This window comes from Lagopus leucura, unplaced genomic scaffold (genome assembly GCF_019238085.1).
Source record: "Lagopus leucura isolate 7727_CA_CO unplaced genomic scaffold, USGS_WTPT01 Super-Scaffold_1, whole genome shotgun sequence".
NCBI classification, from domain to species: domain Eukaryota; kingdom Metazoa; phylum Chordata; class Aves; order Galliformes; family Phasianidae; genus Lagopus; species Lagopus leucura.
The window spans coordinates 11,403,017-11,426,602 of NW_024962250.1; the positions used below are offsets into that span (position 1 = coordinate 11,403,017).

At 51.8% G+C, this 23,586-nt stretch overlaps 1 protein-coding gene across 1 annotated transcript; it reads left to right on the forward strand.

Annotated features, from left to right (window-relative positions):
• The first annotated feature begins 12,505 nt into the window (after positions 1–12,505).
• On the forward strand, positions 12,506–15,565 carry ZFP36L1 (ZFP36 ring finger protein like 1). The gene is made up of 2 exons (XM_042864609.1): positions 12,506–12,665; positions 13,070–15,565. The coding sequence occupies exons 1-2, from the start codon at positions 12,609–12,611 to the stop codon at positions 14,018–14,020; spliced, it is 1,008 nt and encodes a 335-aa protein (XP_042720543.1). The 5' UTR covers positions 12,506–12,608; the 3' UTR covers positions 14,021–15,565.
• The last annotated feature ends 8,021 nt before the right edge of the window (positions 15,566–23,586 follow it).

Sequence of the window (23,586 nt, forward strand, 5' to 3'; positions counted from 1 at the left end):
CACGCCTCCTTAAGCAAACAGGGATCCACGCCAGTTGATAAATCATTTACGAGGAGAAGTCAGAAGCAAGGAACTAGATTAACCAGGTCACTGGGTGTCCTGAGGGAATGACGTGTCAGTGGAGCTGAAACAGCAGATCCCGCAGTTGCAATCTGTTGCCTTCTTCTGTCCTGACAGCAATTCATGGAAATCCCTGGAACTAGACACTAGTGATGGAAAAATCCATTAGCTCATCCAAGTCAGCTTGGTAGTTAAAGCAGTCACTCCCATTGTGCATTTTTTGGCAGAGTTAAAATGTCTCAAGAGAGGGGATTTCCACCAGTTCCTTCTCAAGGGGAAACTATTCCACCTATCGGGAAAGCTGCCTCCAGTGGTGCTATTTTTGTAAAAGAGAAGTAACTCCAAGCCCGAAAGGGAAAACAGAAAGGTTCTGATGCAGAAACACAGGCAGCAGTAGTTAGCTTTCCCTGGCAGACGTGCCATGCACAGCACATCTGCAATGGGAACACCAGGGGCCCACGTGTGTTTATATACATCCACCTAGGTGTGTTTGTGTGTATGCACAGCCTGCCTCTCCTTCCTCAGGCAGATTATGACCTTGTGCCTCCCTGGATAATCGACGTGTCGTATCGTGATCTCACAACCAGTTTACACTTATGTAATGCCACTGGCATCAAGGCGAAAAAAACTGCTAAATTGCTTTGAGGAGGGGACAGATGCGTGAAAAAAGAAAGGCACCAGGTGATGCTGCTGCTCTGGCACACGCTTCCTGTCTGCATGGGGACATGGCATGTCCCTTAGGGGCCTCAGTTCCCCAGCTGTGTGCCAGGCACAGTGACCACCCTCCTGGGGTCTTGTGGCTGAATGCAACCACTGGCAGCACCCTGCCTGCAGCAGTTGGGAAGGTGCTGCAGCGCAGAGATATGTTGATGAGGCTTGTCGGCAGAGGCTATGGAGATTTTGGCAAACAGGATTTCAGCACCTGGGAAGCACTGTGGGACAGTGGAGAAATAAATGAGCTGTGTGATTGTGATGGCATTTAAGGCCTTATCATTAGTTTCAGAGCAAGTTCTGCATTCAGATGAATGGGTGTAGCACTCATTGCTGAGCTAGAACCTGTAGAGATAGGGAGGATTGCTCTGTGCTCCCATTCAGAAAGCTCTCAGCCAGCAGAGCTGTAACTTGCAGTCCTGGTGCCTCAGCTCAGGAGCAGGGCTCTGCAGCTAGGGTAGATACAATGGCTATATTAGCAGCAAACAAACCCCACATTATCAAGGGCCCTGATTACCAGTGTGATGGGGTGTTGGCTATATGCCTCTTATGAGAAGAAGGCGGGGTACTGCCTGGGTGTTTGCCCTGGATTCTCAATTAGTTGTTTTATGTACCTCTCAAAACCTCACTGCTGGCACTGCTGCCTTCCCCTTCTAGGAGACCTGACATTCAGGCACCATGTTTTGCACAGATTTGACAGCCACATACCCATCAGTTACGTTGAGGCTGCTCTTGTGAGCACCCTCTGCATGTTATTGCAGGGTGGCTCGTGAATTCTATGCCGTGCAACCCTGGCTTTGGGCCGGGTGTGCTGCTTTGCAGGGCTCTACTTTGTTTAGCACAAGCCACATTGAAGCACAAATGACATCTGTGAGGACTGACATGGTGTGGAAAGGGACCTAATCAAAAAAGCATGGGTCAAATCCTGGGCCTTGGCTGGGTCCCTTTAATTGCTGTAAAGTCCCAGTGCCAGTTGACCTACTGAGCCCCTTGCCCCTTGCACCATGCAGGGATAAGAGCAGGTAAAGCCCGGTAACAGTTTAACTATGAGATTAACTCTGCCAGTGCCACTACAGAGGGCCCTCTGTTTCTCCAGACAAAAGGTGCTGACTCCAGGCTCCCCAGCACGTTGGCCCATGTTCTCCATCTCCTTCATGGCCTGGCCTGCCTTCCCCACACCCTGCAGTTCCAGCCTGACCCTTGGCGAAGGCAGGGAACCTCGGCTCTGTAGCCCTAGGTGCTACTGCCCGAAAGACGGCCAGAGAAAGAGCCATCTTCCTCTCCATTCCACTACATCTACAAGGTCCCAGTGCTCTGCAGAACCACACACCAAGGTAGGATGAGATGCAGGGAGGCCTGTAAACAGTCCAGGTGCTCAGTTATCTATCTTTCATGCTCCTAAGCACCACTGAAACCCTGGTTTCTCATGCTTTGAATTTCACGGGTGTTTGGCTGTGCAGGACCAGGCTCCTGAACTGTCCCAAAGCCCACAGATGACAAAGCGGTTCCTTCTTTGGGCTTCACCGTGGCAATGAATGGTTTTGCAGCTGGCTAGGCAAGAGGCAGCTAGGTGCAAGCTTAATGAGGATGACCTGCCTCAAAGGTTTCATTTAGAAGAAGAAAGTACCAAGTGTTTTACTTAAAAATGAACAGATGTGTAGAGCAAATTTTACCCTCCCCTCGGGTATGGTGAATCTGATCACAGCGCATCCTGCCCAGACCTGAGAACAGACAGACAGACAGACCTGTGTCACAAAGTGGAACAGACTGATGTGAACTCACCCGCACCAAGCTGGGGAGGAGTGAAACCATGCTCGTGCAGACTGCATGGAAAGCAAGCAGAGGTGATAAGGAGCGGGGGTGTTAGTTGTTGTTCTTGATTCTGCGTGGGAGAGAGGAGCGATATTGATGAAGACTGTAAACAGCAATAGGTGCCACCAAGTAATGGCAACATACAGCCCTGAATGTACAGCTGCCATTAGGCACCGAGTGCCTCTCTGCTGAACGCTCGCACCAAGGGCAGCTTGGCTTCCAACAAGCGCCCAGCACTCCCAAGAGGCTGCACCCCCTGAGAACCGGGCTGCAGTCCTTATGACCGTGTGCTGTGAGAGCCATTTGCACCGGTGAGACAAATACTTTCCTTTCACTGCTTCACAGAACTACGTTTCCTCTTAGTTACTTGCACCAAGTGTGTGGGGCTGCACTAATGCAGGCCTGGCTGAGAAGGGGAAACAGGAATAGGGATGGAGACAGAGACAGGGCCAGGGCCAGCCCTGCCCAGCACGCAGATCGAGGCAGGTCCTCACAGTGCAGTGGAGTTGACCGACACCCCGGTGCAGTGTGTGTACCGTGTGATGTGGTTGAGCAGCACGCAGTCATGTTCAGCTGCCTGCCCTGTTATTGTGAGCAGCCTTGTGCTAGTTTCAGGCGTAATAACATCGTGACATAACAGCACACCATGCTGTGATGACACCAGCACACGGAGTAAGCCACGGTGATCTGATCTCATTCTGTACATGCTGAGATGCGCACTGATGGCTCCCAGGACATGTGGGCGGCAGGTGGATGGGGCTGGCACGTCCCAGCACCAGGTGGGAACATGACTCCTGGCAATGTCAGGGCTGGGAGCTTGGCTCTGCAGCTCCAGCTCTGCCTCAACTGCAGCCGATGAGTCACTGCACCTCTCTGTGTTCACTTCTTCCATCTGTGGAAAGGTGACAATAACATTTCCTCACCTTACAGGGGGTGGGAGGTGTGTGCAAGGATGAATGAATGTTTACAAAGCACCTCTGAGCAGCACAGGCTGGTTGGACTGTGACTGGGAGGAACCAGCGCTCGCTCTCCACATTGCTCCTTCCTCCAGGCGAGGTGTCCTCAAGTAAACACTTCCCTCAGAGTCAACAGTCTTCAATGAGCACAAATGAGATAATTCCTCAGGAGAGAAACAGAGAGTGAAGAGTCAGCGCGCTGCCAGTAATTTCAATAAATTCCGTCACAGGAACAGCGGAGTAACCTTTACAAGAGAAAAAAAGAATAAAGTAGAAAAACAAATGAGCTGCGACCAAATTTTTTTTTGTTAAGTGGTACCGTGGTCTTAGGTTTCACTTCCCAAATGGGAAACAGAACAGAGAAGTGAATCGCCTTGAAATAAAAGTGAAGTTAATAACGGGACGCCTGTAGCTGCTCACCACATCCTGTGTATGCTGATCGCTCTGTTTATAGCTGGCACGAGCCCTTCTAGACTCTTCTATACCAAGTGAGCCGGTTGCTGAGCCCAGCTGCATTTCATCAGCGTGCAGAGGAGCCCTGCCTGCCACAGCCATGCTGCCGTCAGCACGCCCAGCTCAGCCCTGCGTGGGCTGCATGCTCCATGACACCCTGCAACCGCTGTTCACGTGCTCGGCGTTGTGCACACGCACACACGTGTGTGCACACTCTTCCTAGTCTAGCAAGCACACACACGGGGCACTTTGCTTTTTCTGGTAGTAAAGAGAGATGGAAAAACGAGCCCTGCCCACGTACACTTCAGGGACTGCACGCAGCACAGCTCTGAGGCTGACATCCCACCACACCGCTCTGTTGCTGCAGCAGCCCTCCTTCCTCTCACAGAATACCTTTAGGGACGGGGCATCCGCAACCTCTCTGGGCAGCTTGTCCCAGCACCTCACCACTCTCATAATAAAGAATTTCCCGCTGACATCCAACCTAAATCTTCCCTCCCTCAACTTAAAACCATTTCCCCTTGTCCTGCAGTTATCAACTCTTTGAAAGAGTTGATTCCCCTCTTCTTTGTAGGCTCCCTTTAGGTATTGAAAGGCTGCAGTGAGGTCACCCCACAGCCTTCTTTTCTCCAGGCTGAACAAGCCCAGCTCCCTCAGCCTTCATAGGAGAGGCTCCAGTACCCATATCATCTTCGTGGCTCTCCTCTGGACCCTCTCCAACAGCTCCCTGTCTTGTACTGGGGGCTCCAGACGTGGACACAGTACTCCAGAACTTCCTGGAGTACCCCAGTACTTCCTTCCACTGTACCCCAGTACTTCCTGGGAGAAGCTTTGTGCTGCTTCAGGAAGCAAGGCTCAGACTGACATGTTCCTTCACTTTCCTGGTACATTAATAGACTTGCTCTTTTGAGCAGTTTCACTGAGGATGGTTTTGCCATCCACCGGCCCCACACCTGCTCCTCAAAGGGTTTTCTCCATTTCAGCAGCACTTAAAAATTCTCTTCTGCGTTTTGCAGCAGCTGCATTTACAACAGACACAGTCACATCTACCACAGAGTGGATTTGTGGGTTTTTGATCCATCAGTGACATTAGAAGTGACAGACTGAGCCACGTGGACTTGAGAAGAGTCCCATCCCACATCCCATCCCTGCACTAAGGTTAGCCAGCTTCAGCTGCAACGAGTGGGTACAGCTTCTCAGCTCCCAGAGCCGAGATGCACACACTGAGGGGCAGCACAAGTGGGAGTCAGAAGCCACTGGTTATTTTTCTTACTATTATTATGTCTAAAAATGGAGAAACATTAATCATCTCTGTAGGCCCAGAGATAGCGAGTCTGTACATAGAGAAGCTACAGCCAAAAGCAAAGAAGCACAGGTTGTGCATGTGCTGTTGGTGCTGAGTGAAACAGTTAAGGCAGACACAAAGATCCTCACCTGCTAAGAAATGCCAGTGCTACTTCTGCTTCACAGAGGAAGCCAGGTAGCCATCGGGGGGGCCACAGCTCCTGCTGCTGGCAGGGCTGTCCAGCTAGACTGCCACGTGCAGCAGAGCTCAGAGAAAAAACTTGACCAGCTTTGCTCTCCAAGCCCCAGAAGGTGGTCCTGGGCTTCTGAGGAAGCGAGACTAAGCAGATCCATGGGCTGGGATTTTGACATTCCCAAGTAGCACTAGGCAGCCAACATGCTCGACTTTCCAGGACAGCTAATCCCAAACATTTGAGAGCTGGGTTCCAAAATACTGTCAGTTGCCTAAACAATATAATTTAAAAATTTAGAAAATCAGTAGCATTGGATTCTGTGCTTGTTTATCTTCTGACTCTTCAGTCTTTGGGCTCAACACTCTAGAATTTTCAGGTTTGTCTCTGCAATAACCAGCAAGAAAAGCATACTTTTCTTAGCTGAACACTGAGATTCTCCTGTAATCACATTATTTACGGAGCATAATCATAAAGAAGAAAAAAGTAGCAACAAGCATGAGCAGTGGCCTTTCTTTGGCCCCACCAGTGGCTAGTGATCGATGTTTTGTGTTTGTGCACCACGCCTTATCCCATGACAGAAGGCAAAGATTTCAAAGAGGAAGCATCCTGCTGTCGATCCCCAAGGCCACCAGGTCTTAGCAATGTCCAGGAAACTCTGCCATGCAGCTGGGTATCATTGGGTCCCATCTCCAGCCAGCTCTCCAAAGCAGCTCACACACCGGGCCCAATTTCTCTGTTCTCATGAAGAGCACGATCTGCTTTTCTTTGCTGGCAGTTAGCCCGGGCCTTGATTCCTCCACCTCAGCTCTCCCGCTCCATGCACAAGTTTCCACCCCAGTGCAGCGCTGGCAGCTCCAAACACGTGACAGGCACCATCAGCAAGCTGTCCCCTCCCTGCTCCCTCCACAGGGCTATGGGACATCTCCCCCTCTCCCACTTGTCTGCAAAGCTTGGAAAAACTTGTACACTCTGAACGCACTTCAGGTGCCTTTCTGCAGGAAGGGCTCAGATGCCTCTTCTCTGTGTCACCTCTCAGCGTTTCGTCCTCAGACTTCATTCTCTGAAGCTGTGTGGTTCTCTACTGACTGCATAAAAGGGAACAAAGGCTTGGTAGCATGTAGGTCATTCTAGTAAATTATTTACAAATGCACTCCCCTTCCGTTTCTTGTTGCATGGGGCTCGTGCAACCACACCCCGCCAGGATCTGCGCCTGTCCCAGCAGAGCCATTCCTGCGCTGCGATGGCCGGACACCCACACTGGGTAAGCTTCAGGGATGCAGCCTGGGCCTCGCCTGTTGGTGCTGGGGGCTGGAGACACAGGGCAGCTGCAACCAGCCCTACCAAAACCGGCTCGCAGCCGGGGCAGGCACGCCACTACGGTGGGCTGGCAGCTGGGCCAGGCTTGGTCCAGGCGTGAGCTCATTGGCAGATCCCATCCCATTTCCGTTCGCCCACTCTGCCTTTGGTGGGCTTTCAAACGGACCCAGCAGGGCTGTTCTCAGGAAGCTGCTTTAGGCCCTGCTGCTACGGCCCTTCAATGCAGGCACACAGGGACTGCAACGTGCAGCCGGGCTATACGGTGACAGATTCATCCTGCTGATCTGGGGTCCTGACCTTTTTTGAGCAAGGCTTGAGCAATCAGTGCCGTGCCACGGTTGACCCCTACAAGATAACTTCTAATTCAGAGCAAGAGGCTTGCCCAGTATTCTGAAACGGTTTGCACTGGCACTTGTGTAAGCTGAACTTTCTCCGTCATTGTGGTTTGATTTCCTAGTTTAGTTAGAAGCTTCTGGAGCGCCTCCCAGCCCTGCCCAGCCATGCTTGAAGTTACAATAAATAATGCTCTGCCGGCAGCTAATATTGTTGCCTCGTTATCCCTCTTCCCTGTCTCTGTTTTTGACACCCCATTCCAAGAGCTGCCTCCGCCCCTCCACACACGGCCCCACCGGCCCCCTCTGCAGGCTTTCTTTACCCTGCTGGCCATTTCCTTCTAATGGATTTTCTCCTTCCTATCAGCTCTGACCCACTTTTTAATCCATGACGGGACTTTTCATCCCACGGTTGCCAAGTTTATTTCACTCTTGGAAAGGTCTTTATCAAAAACCCTTTTGAAAGGCTGTATTTACTCTGCTCCCTACTTCTTCCTGATCAGCCTTTTTTAGAAGCTCAAAGAAGTCAACTGACTAGAGGGGCATGATTTAGCTTCACAAAAAGCTGCCTTCACTTATTATCACCGTATCCTTCCCACTTACTTTGGATGCTGCTTGTGCTCAGCAGTTTTGTTTCTCCCTTCACTGTTTTGCTCCCTCCAGAGCAGAGGTCAGCCCCAGGGCAGTGCAGTTTTGGGACATGCCCTCACTCCGGCTCCAGACCCCACTGCTTATACGTGTCTCAGCTCACAGCCGCTCCCTTCCCCCATCTGCGGACTGGGCTGGCGTGGCCCCTGTTTTCCTAGAAGCCCCAGCTCAGCCTTCTTCTAAAAATGCAGCTGCTCCCTGGTGGGACCAGGAGCAAGGAAGCAGCAGAAAGGCTGGCAATAGGGATGAGGCATGCTGGACTCATGGCTGAGCCACCACACTTTGTGTTTCCTTGGGGAAAAGCCTCAGGTACGTCCAGGGGCTGCCAGGGCTGAGCGAGAGGTGTCCTGCACCGGCTGCAGGGACCGCAACAGGAATGTCACTGCTGCCTTCCAGAGGAGCAGAGCTGGGCGAGCATGTAATGTCTCCAAAATCCAAGGTCAAATGTATAAATTTACCATATCTAACACCTCCCTGAAATCCAAACAGACTCAATTACGTTCTCTCCCATTCTCTTAATGAATCAGTAATTATATTGAAGAACACTATTATTTGTTTGGCATGACCTATATAAACCCGACTTGTGGAGTGCATAGTTGGTGCAGTGCCAGCACTCTGTGCCCTGTGTATTATTACCTTATAAACATCACCATTGTTTGAATTTCAGATCAAAACAAACCGAGCCGTGGTGCTTGTCAGTTATTAGATATCTTTTTCCCAAATGCTCACCCAGACCGTATTACAATAACAATAATTATTATTACATACTTCCTTATTATATGTTTGTGCAGAGGTAGCACATTTGCCTTTTTCCCACACATTAGCAGCTTCTCCCGACTCTTATGATTCATTCCTGCCTATTTCCCAACGTCCACGAGCACTCTGTGCACTCCCAGCTGCATTTCGTCAGGACTTGCAGCTTTTCGCAGAGTCTCCATCCCACATCGCACAGGGGTTGGGATGCTGGGCTTTGCTATGCCAAGGAATACACAGACACGTAGCAAGGCATGGACCCTGCCCCTGCAGCTTTATAAATATTTAACTCGGTCTGATGAGGCGATAGGGGCTGACAGTATGATTTGGCAGGCTGCAACCAAGCCTTGCTCGGCAGGGCTGGACATGAGGCCTCTAAAGGAAATGGAGTGGGGGTCCCAGAGCCAGGCTGTGGGATGGGGCTGAGTTTGGGGCAGCCACAGATCAGCTGTCCAGTCCTAAGCGAGTCACTCACTTGCCCAAGAGTTGCAGAGAGAAGCGGGCACTCGGTTCCTCATTTACTCCTGAGTGAGTCAGACCCTCAGATAAATGCTGCAGATAGCTAAGGTGAATCACACACTGGAGGTGCCTATTTGTCTCCACTGACTATGCAAGAAGCCTGGCCAACTAATTAGGCTTAAACACCTAACTTTTAGGCATCTAAATCTGTGTGAGAGGAAATCCATCCTTTCCTAGAGCCTTTGTTACAAAGGGGACAACAGGGGAGCTCCCTAGGAATCCCCTCCCAGAAGTGGGTCTGAAAGGAGCCTCACACATGGGACACAGCACCATGCAGCAGGTCAATGGTGAAGCCTGAAGGCCTTTGAGGGGTGTTAGACCTTTTCTTAAAAAAAAAAAAAAGGAAAAGATAAAGGTGAAAGCATTTAGTCCTAGCACATTCTTTCAGGGGAGAAAAATATCATGGAAACAGTCTATTCTGATGTCGGATGAACAACTCAGCAGCCAGGGCTGCTCCCACTGGAAGCTGGCATGGGCGCCAGGCACACCATGCTGCTGTGTTACTGCACTGCTATGCTGGGCCTGTGAGCAGGAAAGCAGTTGTGAATCCTGACCTGCTGCTGTAAGCTGCAGCTCTTCATCCCACCCCACTGCAGTAATCCCCAGCCCAGCTCAGCTGCAGCGTGGAGCTGGGGGTGGTCATGGCGAGCAGCGGGACGTGGGCGTGCTGTCCTGTGATCTGCAAACACATTGGCGCTTCCACTGGAAATTGTAACCTGGGCCAATAGAGCTCAGCCAATTTCTTTACCAGGCGCCCGCTGGAAGAACACCTCTGCTTTTTCCACTGCAGCACCTTGTCAGCAACACGGTGCTACATCCACGTGGCTCTTCCTCGAGGCCATGCGCCGTCTCCATCCCTCGTGCCTGACGGAGCCCTGAGCTGCTGGGGCACAGAGCCCTACCCACAGGCACCCAGCCCAGGGCCAGCCCAGTTACCTGCTAGCAACGCTGTCCTCTGCATGAGGACATCCTAGTACAATGGGCTTTGGTCACTCAAATGTGCAAAGCCTGCAGGATTAAGGGCTCACAATATTTGCGTGGCACCACTGACAGCCACTTGCTCTACCTTAAGAGCCACAGTGCTGCAAAGGTACCCTGGGGAGGGGGGGGGTAGCACAGCCTATAGAAAGACATTTCTGTGCCTCCAGGTGCACAGCCAGCAAAATTAGTACCCTTAGGTAAGAGCCGTGGCTGCCCAGCACCAGCTCACTCAGAGCCCAGCAGCACTGCAGGCAGGGAGTGTGCTGAGTCCCGTGTGCATGCGGCATGGCTGCGGGACAACACGGGGTGCCTGTAGGGTGCCTCAGAACCATGGGAGTGAATCTCTGTGTGACAGCAGATTCCCAGCCTGGAACCTCAGAAACAGGTTGCAGTGGGAACAAGCCAAAGCAGGTCTCCAGGGACTTTTCTTTCAGGTATTTGTTAGATGGCTTATTTGACTCTGTTTACACTTGTGTCATCTTTATTGATGGCCTACAAAGTGGGATAAAGCTCACCCTCAGCAGGTTTGCTGATGGCACCAAGTTGAGTGGTACAGTTGATGTAACACAAGGAAGAGATGCCATCCAAAGGGACCTGGATGGCTTGAAAAGTTGGCCCATGAGAGCATAATACGGTTCAATAAGGCCAAGTATTGCACTCGGGTGGGGGCATTACATATATATGTACAGATCAGGAGATCTTATTGAGAGCAACCCCGCTGAGAAGGACTTGGGGATCCTGATGGATGAAAAGCATGAGCCAGCAGTGTATGCTTGCAGCCCAGAAGGTCAACTGCACCCTGGGCTGCATCAACACAGAGGCAGCCAGCAAGGAGATGAGGGGATTGCTCCCCTCTGCTCTGCCCAAGGGCAAAGGAGAATGGCTTTAAACTAAAAGAGGGGAGGTCTAGGTTAGGCGATAGAGAGCAGTGAGGCACTGGCACAGCAGTTGTAGGTGCCATGTCCCCAGTGGCTTCTAAGGCCAGGTTGAATGGGGTCCTAGGCAACCTGATCTGGTGGGTGGCAGCGCTGCCCATGGTACAGAGAGGAGCTGCATGGTCTTTAAGGTTCCTTTCAGCCCAAGCCCTTCTATGATTCTGTGATCGTATGACCCTGCAAGCACTGTGTGCCAGCTGCCCACAGCTCCGTGCGCGCACTTTGGGGAACGTTCCCCTCCCGGCTCACCACGTCACTTGCAATTCGTCATCTCGCTCCCTGCTTTTAGCCATTCTGGATGGGGACAGCAGTTTTTAATCGCTGTGTTCAACGTACGCACGGGCCGAGAACTCCATCCCTGTGCGGCCCGGGACGCGCACCAGGACCGGGGCGCAGGAACGCTGCAGGCCACGCCGAGCGCACTGCTCACCCATTTGCTCGCCCCGCGCCCTCCTGTAACAACGCGCTCCCACTGCCGCGCCCACCGCCCCTCCCCGTGGCCCCGCAGCTCCCGCGTTGCCCGCCCCGCCCGGCGGCAGCGCAGCGCCGCGCCGATTCCCGCCCGCCCCCGTCCCGGCGGCCCAAAGCAGCGCACGGGGGGGAGTGGGGAGAGGGGGGCTGTTACGGAGGGCAGCAGCGAAGCGATGACCGCTGGCGGCTCTCGGGAGCTTCGGAAAGTCCCCGCAGTGACGTTTCCAACTCGGCAATTACCGCGTGGTTAATTATAGAGCCTGAGAGCCCTGGGAATGGGCACCGCGTCCAGAGCGGCGAACTGCCCGCAGCCGGCCGGGGCGAGGGGAACTGGGCAGGGAAGGGAGCTCGAGGAACCCAACTGCTCCCCTTATGTAAACAACAACGGCAATAGTGCAAAAAGAGAGCCGGAGGGGCTCGCGGCACCTTCGGCCGCTCCCCGACACCGCAGGAGGGCAGAGCGCGGCCCCGCGCGCTGCAGCCGTTGGTTGGGGCTGCGCCCCGCTCCCCCCCGCAGTGCCGTCCCGGAGCCGCGCCGCGCTCTTGGAGTGGCCCAGGGTCCGCCGTGCCCACACCCTGCGACCGGCGTCGCGGTGTGTTTCGGCAGGGTTACAGCCCAGAGCCCTGCGGAAAGGAAGCGCACGGGGGGCGAAAGGCAGAATCCACCACGCACCCTTCTAAAACCGTGTTTTAGTAACTTAAAGCGTGGCGGAGGCGAGCCAGCCGGCATATGGCCGCGGGCTGAGCGCGCGGAGACGCACGAGAGGGGGAGGGGGGAAAAGGAGCAGCTCGGAGCCGTTCTTGCAGGGACGCGGGTTTTTTTTTCCCCTTTCTTGGCTTTTTGTTTTTTTTTTTTTTTTTTTTTTTCCTTTTTCTTACCCCCTCCCCCCCTCCGCTTCTTCCTCTCGAAAAGTTTGCGGGACCGCCCCGCCCGCGGGTGACTCAGCCGCCGCGCTCTTCACCCCGCCCTCTCCACCTCCTCCCCTTCCTCCCACCGCCCCTCCTCCCGGGGTAAGGCCGAAACTCTATAAGTGCCATCGTCCGGGCGCGCAGCGAGCGGCGGGCGGCGCGGGGCCGGGCAGGGCTGGGGCGGCACAGAGTCGGGCGGAGGCCGAGCCCTTCCCGCAGCGCGACCCCTCCACGCGTGCCGCTGCCCTCCGCGTCCCGCGCTCGCCCGACAATATGTCCACGGCCCTGGTGTCGCCCACCATCTTCGACTTGAGCGAAGTTTTATGCAAGGTAAGCGCCGCCGTCGGGGCGTTGCTTCTCCCAACTTCGGGAGGGCGCCTTTTGCTGTGCTTGCATTTTTTTTGTTTTTATTTTCTTTTTCCTTTCCCTCCCGGTTTCTGCTCGCGAGCGACGTTAGCGCTGGGGCCAGGAACGCTTCCAGCCGGGCCGCGCAAGGGCAGCTCGTGGGGTCAGGCCCCGCCACAGCGCAGCGCAGCACACGCTCCCGGGGCTGGGCGTGCATCGTAGCGCGCGGTCGTCCCGCGCGGCCGCGCTCAGCGCTTCTTTCGGAGCGGGCGCTGCGCGAGGGGCGGCCGTCGGGGCCGGGCGCGGGGAGGGCTTCCGCTGCGGGACGGCCGCGGCCCCTCCGCTCCGGGCTGTGCGAGTGACCGGCGCTTGCTTCCCTTCCCCCGCAGAGCAGCAAGATGCTGAACTACAGCCCCGCAGGGGTCGGCGGGTGCCTTCTGGACAGGAAGGCGGTGGGCACCCCGGCCGGCGGCGGCTTCCCTAGGAGGCACTCGGTGACGCTGCCCAACGCCAAGTTCCACCAGAGCCAGCTCCTCGGCGGCCTCAAAGGGGAGCCCGCGCCCGCGCTCGGCCCCCGGGAGAGCCGCTTTCGGGACCGCTCCTTCTCGGAGGGCGGCGAGCGGCTGCTGCAGCAAAAACAGCCCGGGGGCCAAGTGAACTCCAGCCGCTACAAGACGGAGCTGTGCCGCCCCTTCGAGGAGAACGGCGCCTGCAAGTACGGCGACAAGTGCCAGTTCGCCCACGGCATCCACGAGCTGCGCAGCCTCACCCGCCACCCCAAGTACAAGACCGAGCTCTGCCGCACCTTCCACACCATCGGCTTCTGCCCCTACGGGCCGCGCTGCCACTTCATCCACAACGCCGAGGAGCGGCGCGCGGTGGCGGGCGGCCGGGAGCCCCCCGCCGCCGACAGACCCCGCCTGCAGCACAGCTTCAGCTTCGCCGGCTTCCCCAGCGCCGCTGCCCCCGGGCTGCTGGACAGCCCCACCTCCGTCACCCCGCCGCCCATGCTGAGCGCCGACGACCTGCTGGGCTCCCCCACGCTGCCCGACTGCGCCAGCAACCCCTTCACCTTCTCCAGCCAGGAGCTGGTCAGCCTCTTCGCCCCCAGCGTGGGGGTGCCGGTGCCCGGCGGGAGCTCCCCCACCGCCTTCCTGTTCAGGCCCATGTCTGAGTCTCCCCACATGTTCGACTCGCCGCCCAGCCCTCAGGACTCTCTCTCCGACCAGGAGGGCTATCTGAGCAGCTCCAGCAGCAGCCACAGCGGCTCCGACTCGCCCATCCTGGACACCTCCAGGCGCCTGCCCATCTTCAGCAGACTCTCCATCTCCGACGACTAAGCGGGTTCGTCCTGCTCCCCCCTCGGTGGCGATGTTAAGCTGACCCCCCGCCCTCCCCCACTCCCCCCCAGCTGGATGTTAACGCGTCCACCTGCCTGTCGCGCACCCATCGGCTCCAACCTTAAGTGCCAAATTACGACGAGAAGCAATAACGTTTACAAAATTAGTGCCTTGTAACACTTTCACTGTGACTCTATTACCTCTCCGGCTGCAGAGGGCACCGCAGCTCTGCGCGCTTCCAGATGTGCAGGACGTGCCCGCGCCCGGCTCCCCCCGCTGGCCGCCTCCTGCACCGCCCCCCGGGCCCCCGGCTGCAGGCACGTGGCAGCGTTAACATCCAGCCCCTCGCCTCGCCCCTCCGCCTGCCTGCGGGGAGGGTGAGCTGAGAACAGAGCGGTTGTGACACGAGCGGGACTTCGGCTGGGAGGACAACGAGTGAAAAAGATGGCAGAAAGCAAAAGAGGTGGACTGTGCTGGGAGAGACTCGATTTTGGTGCTAAAAGTTCCTCGTGTATTCGTGTGACATCTTAACAACAAATAAAGAAACGGAGGGGGTGGGGCGGACGGAAGTCATTCCACACATACACACGTTCGTGTAAACAAAGTTCCAGTAGACATAGCTTTAATGGTTTTGCTCTAGAGTACCTTAGACCTATCTTAGAGCACTCACGCCGAGCTTTTATTATTATTTTTTTTTTTTCTGGGTTTTTAATTTTGTATAACTTCAGAAATTGGAGAGCAAATTTTGCTTGTCACTGCACAACAATATAAAAAAGCTTATTTAACTTATCAAAACGTATTTATTGCCGAAACCTATGCTTTTTTGTTAATTTTGTTCATATTTATCGGGATGATGAATCCATAGAATATATTCTTTTATGTTTAAATTATGATCTTCCATATTAATCTTAAGATTGTGAAGTGTCTTTTCCTTTTTTTTTTTTCCCCCCACAGTTTAATATATTATACTACAATGACATTTTTTGTAACTTTACACTTTTTTTTGGTTATTTTATTTTAAAAAATGAAAAATTAATTTAAAAAAAATGCAAAAAACTGTGTTTGGATTATTTATTTTAGAATTTCCCCCCCTCCCTTTTTTTTTTTTTTTGTGTTGGACTGCAAATTGAGTTAATGTGCTTCTTTGCCTTTCCTTTCCTCCTCCTCTTCCCCTGCCCTGGGTCTTGCCAAGTGGGCTACAGAATGTACATATGTGAGCTCTGTGCGAGGCAGTGTGGAAGGAAGACCTTTTTCTTCCTCTTTTTGTATAGATTCAAGGAGAAAAGCCTTGAGCTCCAAGTGCCTATCTGAAGACATTCCAAATACAGTTTGTCTTTGCGTTTCTGTATCCAAGTTTGGAGTTTTCCTTGCCGAGGTGAACGGGACTGGCACAAAGAGAATAATGAATGTAATTTTTTTTTCCCCCCTGTTACTGTTCACTACATTGCTTTCTCTTCCTCTTTGTGTGAGTTTATTTAAAAGAGAATCTCTTTTGTAACGACTGTTTGCAGTTTAAATCAATAAACCCCAAGTTTTTTCAAGAAACTGACAGTGGTTTTACTTGCAGAAATCGAGGCGCTGGCTTTAGGAGGCTGCTCCCATGCAGCTGTTTCTCTCCCTTTCTGTGAGGCACCTGCCAGGTGCTCAGCACTTTCCTTCACTCCTGCAGGTGCAGCTGGTCAGCCACCTAGCTTGGGGTGTGAAGGTCAGCCCTGGTGAGTGCCCAGCCCTGGCCTTCAGCCCTCTGTCTCTTAGGGAACCTCCAACCGTCTCCTCTTGCCCCCTCTGTCCCTGCTGGCTTACTCTCTCTTGGTGTAGCTTGTGCCTTCAGCTGGATGGCCCGTGCTGTGCTTTGGGTGGGGTTCTGGTGAGGTGCTGAGTGGTGTAGGTTTCCCAGACCTCCGTCCCAGCTTGATGGTGGTGGGCCTTGGTGGTAGAGTGGCTGAGGTGGAGTCCCAGTTTGCAAGGGAGGAGCATGTAGATCGCCAGCACGGTACACGCAGCTGATCCTAATGTTGCATTCAGGCCCGTGGACTCATGGGACCATCCAGCCAGCAACCCCAGAAACTTTTGCAACCAGTGTTTGTATTTAGGGACTCCTCTTTGCTGCTGCTGCTCATGGTGCAGCTCTTGTTTTCTTCACCTCCAAGCATTCTGGAGGAGGCTTGGCGCTCTGTATCTGAAGCTGTTCCAGCTCGCTTCCAAATCGGGGGTGGAATGTTGCTGCTGAACCACTGCTTGGTCAGTTGTCTTGACATGCCTCAACGTTAGGGAGAGATGTTTCCTAACTCATGTTGGAAGAGCTCCTGCAAAACAAAAGCTGCGGGATACCTCGAGGCTTGCAGTACCACACCTTCCTGCTGCTGGCTTTGTGCAACGCGCTTTCTTGTGTGGTCTGGCAATGAAGGTGAGCTTGGTGGAGGAAAGATGGTGGAAGGGGAGAGTGGCTGCTAGGGGCTGGTTCCCATGAGCAGTACAAAAGTTGCATAGGGAGTTCACTTAGCAGATGCTGATGTAACTAGCTTGCAGCATGGTCTGCATGCAAGAGAACAGCCTCAGGCACAGCCTGGTACTGCTCCATGGCCTGCGCCAAGGATGTGCTGTGGCCTGGGAGGCCCATGCCCAGCTGCAGCCTGGGCCTGCTCCTTCCCAGCTGCGGGAGCAGAGCCTTGGCCCCAGTGTATGAAGCTTGTCTGATCTGAAGAGGATCCCAAGCCTGTTGCAGGGCGCATATGTGGAGCTGAAACTGCCTGCTTCCTCTTTGGACTTTCTGCATGGCTCTTCAGACAGTCTTTGCACAGTTAAAAATTGATGAAGAAATAGCTGTACAGTTGCACGGTGCTATTGGTATGATAAACAACTGTGAAGCTGTGCTAAAAGTAGGTCTTTGTTTGCGGTGCTTGTATGCTTTCCTTGTCTTTCCAGGGCACTGGTTCTGGGATACCAGCACTACTTTTCTTCTGTGTCTGTTAATCTCTGTCACTTGGTGCTTTGCTTTTTGAAATTAACCCTGAGCTCGGTCACATGGGGAACAGAGAAGAGCTGAGCAAGCACCATCAGGCATTTACTTTCTGTAATAATTTATACGAGAGAGTGCGTGCATGTGAGAGCCTACAGAAACATGGGGTTTGCCTGATCTGATATCATTAAGGTTCACTGTGGCTTGGGTGTATGGCAGCACATAGTCTGGAGGGACTTCTGCTCCCTTGGATGAGCTGTGAGTGTGTTGTTTCTCTCAGGGTTCTCATCTGTCTCCACTAGAGGTTGGATGCGTATTTGTAATATCCTCACCAAGGCTCAGAAGAGTAGATAATAGATAATGAGGGACATGTTCCTTTGATATGGGGGCTTGTTGATGCTCTTGTTCATTGCATGGGACTCTCAGGTGGCCAGAAGGAAAGGGCTGGCTGGGCTGTGTGCTGGCGCAGTTGCTCCCACATGAGTGCATTGGTGCAATTTTCAAGTTGCACTTACAGCTCTTGCTGCTGCACAGAGGGACACCTAAGGTGTCTGTCTGGCTGTTCCTCATACATTTCTGGTTACAGTCATGGATGTTTGCTGTGTCCCTGACAGGGGCTTGGGTTCATGCCTTTGGACAGGAAGCATTAGCTGATATGTATTTTTTGGCTTAGAATTTAAGTAACTCTTGAGCTGCACCTTTACTGTGTCTAGCTGTCTCTGGAAATTATAGCCAGCATGTATGGCTGTCTGTGCCATACAGTCAGGAGGCACATGATGACTTTGATCTGCAGAGCTCTGTGTGGCTCATATCCCATCTGGTAGCTGCCTTTCACTTCCCAGCACCAATGGCAGCTGTCGGTGTCCAGTAACTAGGCCACCTTGATATGGACCACATATACCTCTTGTACTGAAGCACCTCCAGTTTTGCAGTTGGTGGCTGTGGAAATGAAGTTTCTCATTTCTTGAGCATCTCTGTAGGTGAGAGGTGTGAAGTGGGGGTTGGACTCGATGATCTCTGGAGGTTCTTCTGGATCTTCCAACCCCTACAATTCTGTGATTCTGTGAAGTGGAATAGGGTTACTGTGTTGTTGTTCTTAAAGGTGATTGGTTATGGTCTAGTTTTGGCTGACCTTTGCCCAAAGCCACTCACTGATAAGTGTGTGGTGTGCCACGATTGCACATAACAATAAAATACCACTTAAAAAACCCTTGAAATGCTCAAAGTTCAGCACTGTCATGAGATTGGGAGGCAGAAAAGAAAGAACTTGGAGAAACGTCTTCTCTGAGTAGAAATATGCCTAGAAGACCGTTAAAAGCAAATCTGGACTTACGATCTATATGATTCCTGCTGGGAGGGCCAAGGCTGAAATGGAGCTGGGAGCTGCTGTTGCAAATCAGAGGGAAGGCTGGGCTGTGCCAGCCATCACAAAGTAAAGATGTGGTGGTGGGGCAGAAACTGAAGGCACACGGTTAGAGATGGGAAGCACGAGAAAAGCTAGAGAGATCAAGTCCACACAACATAGGGCCGGCAGGGATGGGAGATGCAATGCTGTCTTGAGTCTGAAGACTTCCTAACTACTGGTGGTTGGATGCACAAATGCTATGAACTGGGTCTCTGCAGTGGGGCCTGGATAATAGTGCTGACTGTACGCAATCTGATGAGTGTGCCCAGGGACAGGAATAGTAGCATGGATGCAGTAATGCGTGAGAAAGCCACAGCATGCCCTTTACGCTTGCTAATTGCTACAATTTGTGTGGCCTGCGCTGGGGAAATCTGGCATGTGCTTGAATCTGGAGAAAGACTCTTTGGGAGTTGGAAGGAAGGAGGTGTACCGGGCAGTGTGTGTGCAAGAGAGGTATCCGGACCCATTGCCAACTGCGTGCGGGGGCTTTGGGCTGGAGGAAGCTGGGAGGAAGAGGGAGATACCCAGCACAGAGAATGTCCTAAGATGAGGGGCAGCAGACAGGGCAGGCGTGCTCCTGTGAGTGCCAGAAGGGATGGGAGGCTCGCTCGGTGGGGACTTGGGGACAAGCATCTTCTGGGGCCTCGTGGAGCAGCAGCCTTTGGAGCACTCAGCCCAGAATGTTAGAAGAGGATTCTTCTGGGTGATGTAAAATGTCTTTTGTCTGGACACTCTGGCCTGTGGAGCAATGCCTGTTCCACACAAAGCCTGCGCTTATTCCCTAGAATACTTCCAGAAGGAAAAAAAAAAAAGTTCCTCTAAGACACCCTAAACCAATACCTGCTGTGACTAAGCCCTGTGGGCAGCTCCGCAGCTGATTTATATCCACCCCCTCCAAAGCAAAGGGGTTAGAGTGGAAACAGACGCTGCGTTAAACATAGCCGAGGGCACCCAGCAGCACAATTCTGCAATAAAGTGGGGAGGAAACGGGACTAAGGGGCGGCTGCTGCCAGGCATGACGCGGTTTCGTGTTTCCTCGTAGGCAGAACAGACCTCCTTTTGGCTGGTGCAGCTTTATGGGCTCGGCTGGGTTTATTATACTGCGAATGTTTTGAATTCCACGTCTTAATTTCCAGAGCGGCTTTGCTTAACTTTTGCTTTTTTTCTCCAGTTTTGATTTTTTTTACTACCACTGCCTTAACCTCTTCTTTTCAACTGGGTTTTGGTCTAAACTGCTGTTCTCTGAGCAAACACAGAGCTGGCGTTCCCGCTGCCTGGCCTTCAGCTGCAAATTAATCTCTTCTCGTAGTTCCATTTTATGTCCGCCCACTCTCCCCACCACATTAACTCAGTCAACACATGGAAGTGAAATTTTTCCATGCAGGATCCTGTGGGTTGTGAGACTGTGAGCAACACGTGACTGCCAGCTCCAGAGTCTGCTTGCACCTCTGGGTGGAAGGAAGTTTCCTCATCGTGCATGTATCCAGCGGGGGTCGGTGTGATGTGAAAGGCCACTTCTCAGTGCGGCTCTTCTGTCTCTCTGGGGCTTATCACCTTCCTGGAGTGGAACAAATAATGATGATGCTGACAAAGACAGACAGAGTCTCGGTGGCCCTTATAGTGGATGTGCTTCTATATGATTCCTTTCAAGCCTGGGAGGACTTTCAAGTATTCTGAGCACTTGGCGAGTATAACCATACCTATTCCACAGGTTGAAGAACCCATGAGACACACAACAGCTAAGTAAAAGAGATTGTCTGGGAGTGGCACGGCATCAGAGGAAGAGCTGCAAAAATAATTTAGGACTCCCAATACTTTTTATCCTGTCTTAGTCTCCAGGCAACAGCAAATATTTCTCCTGAATGCTCTGGATGAGCAGATGCCAACGTTGATTCACAGGAAAAGGATGTAGCCACGCAAGCCCTAGAAATGTTGTTTGGGATGGTAGCCACGGCCCCTGAGGAGACATTAATCCATATGGAGCAAACGCCAGTGAAGTTATTTCTTGAAGCTATTGCTGTATTTGCTACAAAGAGATTTCTTGAGCAGTCTAATGTGGGAGCCATCGTGATTCACCCCAATTATAGCTACAGTGAGAGAATATACTTCTTGGCTCTGGACTCCGGGGCACGAGCAATGTCCTGCTTTACTAAGATGTTGCAGCCACAAGAAATGAGGAAAGGTTATGTCCAAGACCAACACAAGAGTGTAAAAAGTGTGCTTTTGCTTGGAAAAGGGTCAGTACTGAAAATGTGCAAAGAGGTCCCCTGCTTATTTTCTCTCAGCCTCAGATCTTGTGTGCTATGTTTACGATAAACCTCATGATTTTAGACTTGCAAAATTATCAGGGGACTGAAAAGCCATGAACAAACCTAATTGACCCTCTCTTAAGAGTGCAGCCAAAATACCTAGGGGAACTGCAGAAAACTATTTTCCTCTAAATTTAGTTAATGTGGCTTTGGATTCTCAGGCTGAATCTGCTGACCAAGATATTTTCCTTCTTCTGGCACTTTTCTGACCAGCAAAACACTTTCAACGTGCATGAAAACAGCACTGGAAATGTTTTTAAACCCTCTGAAAGCTCGTTTCAAAAGCAGGCAGCCTGAAAGAACTGGAGGGCAGGCAGCTGGACAAGGCCAGAGGTCTCGTGATGGAGGCTGGAGACAGGCAGCCCATGGGGTTATCAGTGTATTGTCCAGGTTGGCAGAGATTTCTAGTGAGTCATCTAGACCTTCACTCTTAACCATGACAGGACTGAACACATTATCCCCAAACCACCTCTCCGGCACAGGGAGTTATCTTGCCTTAGCCTTGATGTCCTCAGTGTGTTCCCATCTCGGGGTAGTTCACTGCTCAGGATGTTGTGACCTCTCTATAATTTCACCTAATATTTCTTCTAAATGTCTTCTGTGGAGGTTTATGGTCATCAGCTTCGTGCCCCATCCCTTTTGCTGAACAAGATTGAGCTCAGCTGCTAGATGAAGTCCTTGCTGTTCTCTTCACCAGCCTGGTCCCAAGGGATCTGCTTCTCCAAACTTTTCTGCTGCTCTCTTCCCATGTCTCTGCCATGAATAACATGTCCTAAAACAGCCCTGTGCTTCACTTTCATCCTTGTTTTCCTCTCACTGATGCTGTTCTACCTCTGTTTTTTGTAGAATTATGTGGAAATTCTTGGAAATGTATCCCAGCTGGGTTGTGTGCATGGGCACTCATGTAGAAATATCCAGCTCCAATGGGAGTGCCATGCTCCACTGTCAGATACTCAGAGGAAACTGTGCTCCTGCCCTTCAGCTTTCCTTTCTGAAGGAGAGATTCTCATCCCTGTCCCCAGGGAATGCAGGCTTTGAAACATAAGTTGATTTCTTCCCACTTACCATTATCTCTGTTTACATAAATTACAGTGCTTAACAGTGGCCATAAAATTATCCGTCCTTAAAAAAAAAAGTCAGCAGTAGAGTTTGGTCCTGTGACCTCACTGATCAGCTCATTTCCAAAGGGTGAACATGCAGAGGGGAAATAAACTGTTCCTTCATATTGATCACAAATGTTTGTCTCCCTTTTTTTGGCAGCAACTGTCTTGCTTGGTGTCCCCACGTTGGTCTCAGGGTCTTTCCCTGTGCACTCTATAGCTCTGAATTGTTCTGCCCGGTCCTTGAATTTAGGTTGCTCAGCTTTTCTCACTGGCAACTGCCATAAATGAAGTTCTGTGTTGGGAAACACAAAGTGATGGTCTCCTGGAGATGCTGGATCACCTCTGGGACTATTACAAGCTGAAGTATTTTTTGTAATATATCTCACCTAGAATCTGAAGGGCAAGCTGGTTGCTTTTTGTGAATTGCTCTTGAGCCATGATAAGGGCTCAGCAGTGAGAATCTGGGTTCCAGTTGTGGTAAAGAAAGAGGACAATTAGGTGCCTAATGTCTCCAAAGGAGAAAAAAAAAATAACAACAAAAAAAGGCAATTCTATCTGATTTTAGGCACTAAATCCAGCAACTATGAATCTAACTGCCTGTCCTTACAGTCAGTGAGCTGGATAACCAGCCATATCAGATAGACCATTTTCTGGCAGCTGTACCTACATCTAATTTCTGTCAGTGGCTGAATGGGAGGGTGCAGATTACTGACCCCGTTGTTCTCCTCGCTATAAGAGGAAGGGTGACCTGCAGCTCTGTTTCCTATCATGCTGCTGGTTTACTGTCAGTAAAAAAAAACTTTGGCCCTCAGCTGATGTTACTTATGCCCTCTGACAATATTTACAGGAGACCTTATCAAAATTGGTGTAAAAATATGGATGACCCACAGAATGCTTACTAGGTCACCTCTATCTGTTCCTTCAATATTTCTTTCTAATTCAGTGTATGATTGTGTTGTCACATGCAAGATGATCAGCAAGTATAACCACCTTGACTAACAGAACTACAAGCAATTAAGCCTTGAATGCCACAGGACTGTGAATGGAGGAGGAGAGCGAGGTCAGAGGGCGTGAGATGAGGTTTTCAGTTCAGATACAAAATGCATTCAATGTTTTCTGTCTTGTGTGGGCAACAGGGAACACGTGCTGGGTTTCAAAATGTGTGACTTACGGCAGCAGTAAACCCAGCCATGAGAGAGATAGCAATGTGCCCAGTGTGGGTTCCAGCTCCTGGAGTCTCTCAGCTCCCAGCATGCCCACACCAGGAGCCTTGCTCCTGTATGGGACCCTCCAGCTGTGCAAACCTTATCCTTGGCTCAGCCAAGACCTCCTGTCCTCAGAGTCTAAAAGCTCATGACGAGTTACTTTCTAAAAGGCCTGAAGAAGTTTAAAAGCTACGCTGAGTTCAGTCCTTTAGGGGATGGAAAAACCCAAGTGTTGCAGTAAGAGCCATCATACCGAGCCTATCGCTGCTCCTCGCAAAGCTGTGGGCTTGCACGTAGTGCTTTTGTCAGCTTGGAGTTTTGCTGTCACATTAACTGCTGCTCTTTTCACACAGGTGTAATGCTTTCCTACTGGGTCCCAGAGGCTTTATTTAGGTAGTGAAATGGCCTCTTTATTTGTTGGTATATTGAAAACTGAGAGATAGCAAAGTTCAAGATTATAATGTATAAAGTCAGGATTTTGAAAAAATGCATTTTCTGCCTTTTTCCAGTACATGGAGATTAGCTGTGGGCAGGCCAGAGCTGGCAGAAGTGTGGTTCACTTCAGGTTTTGTACATCTACTGCAT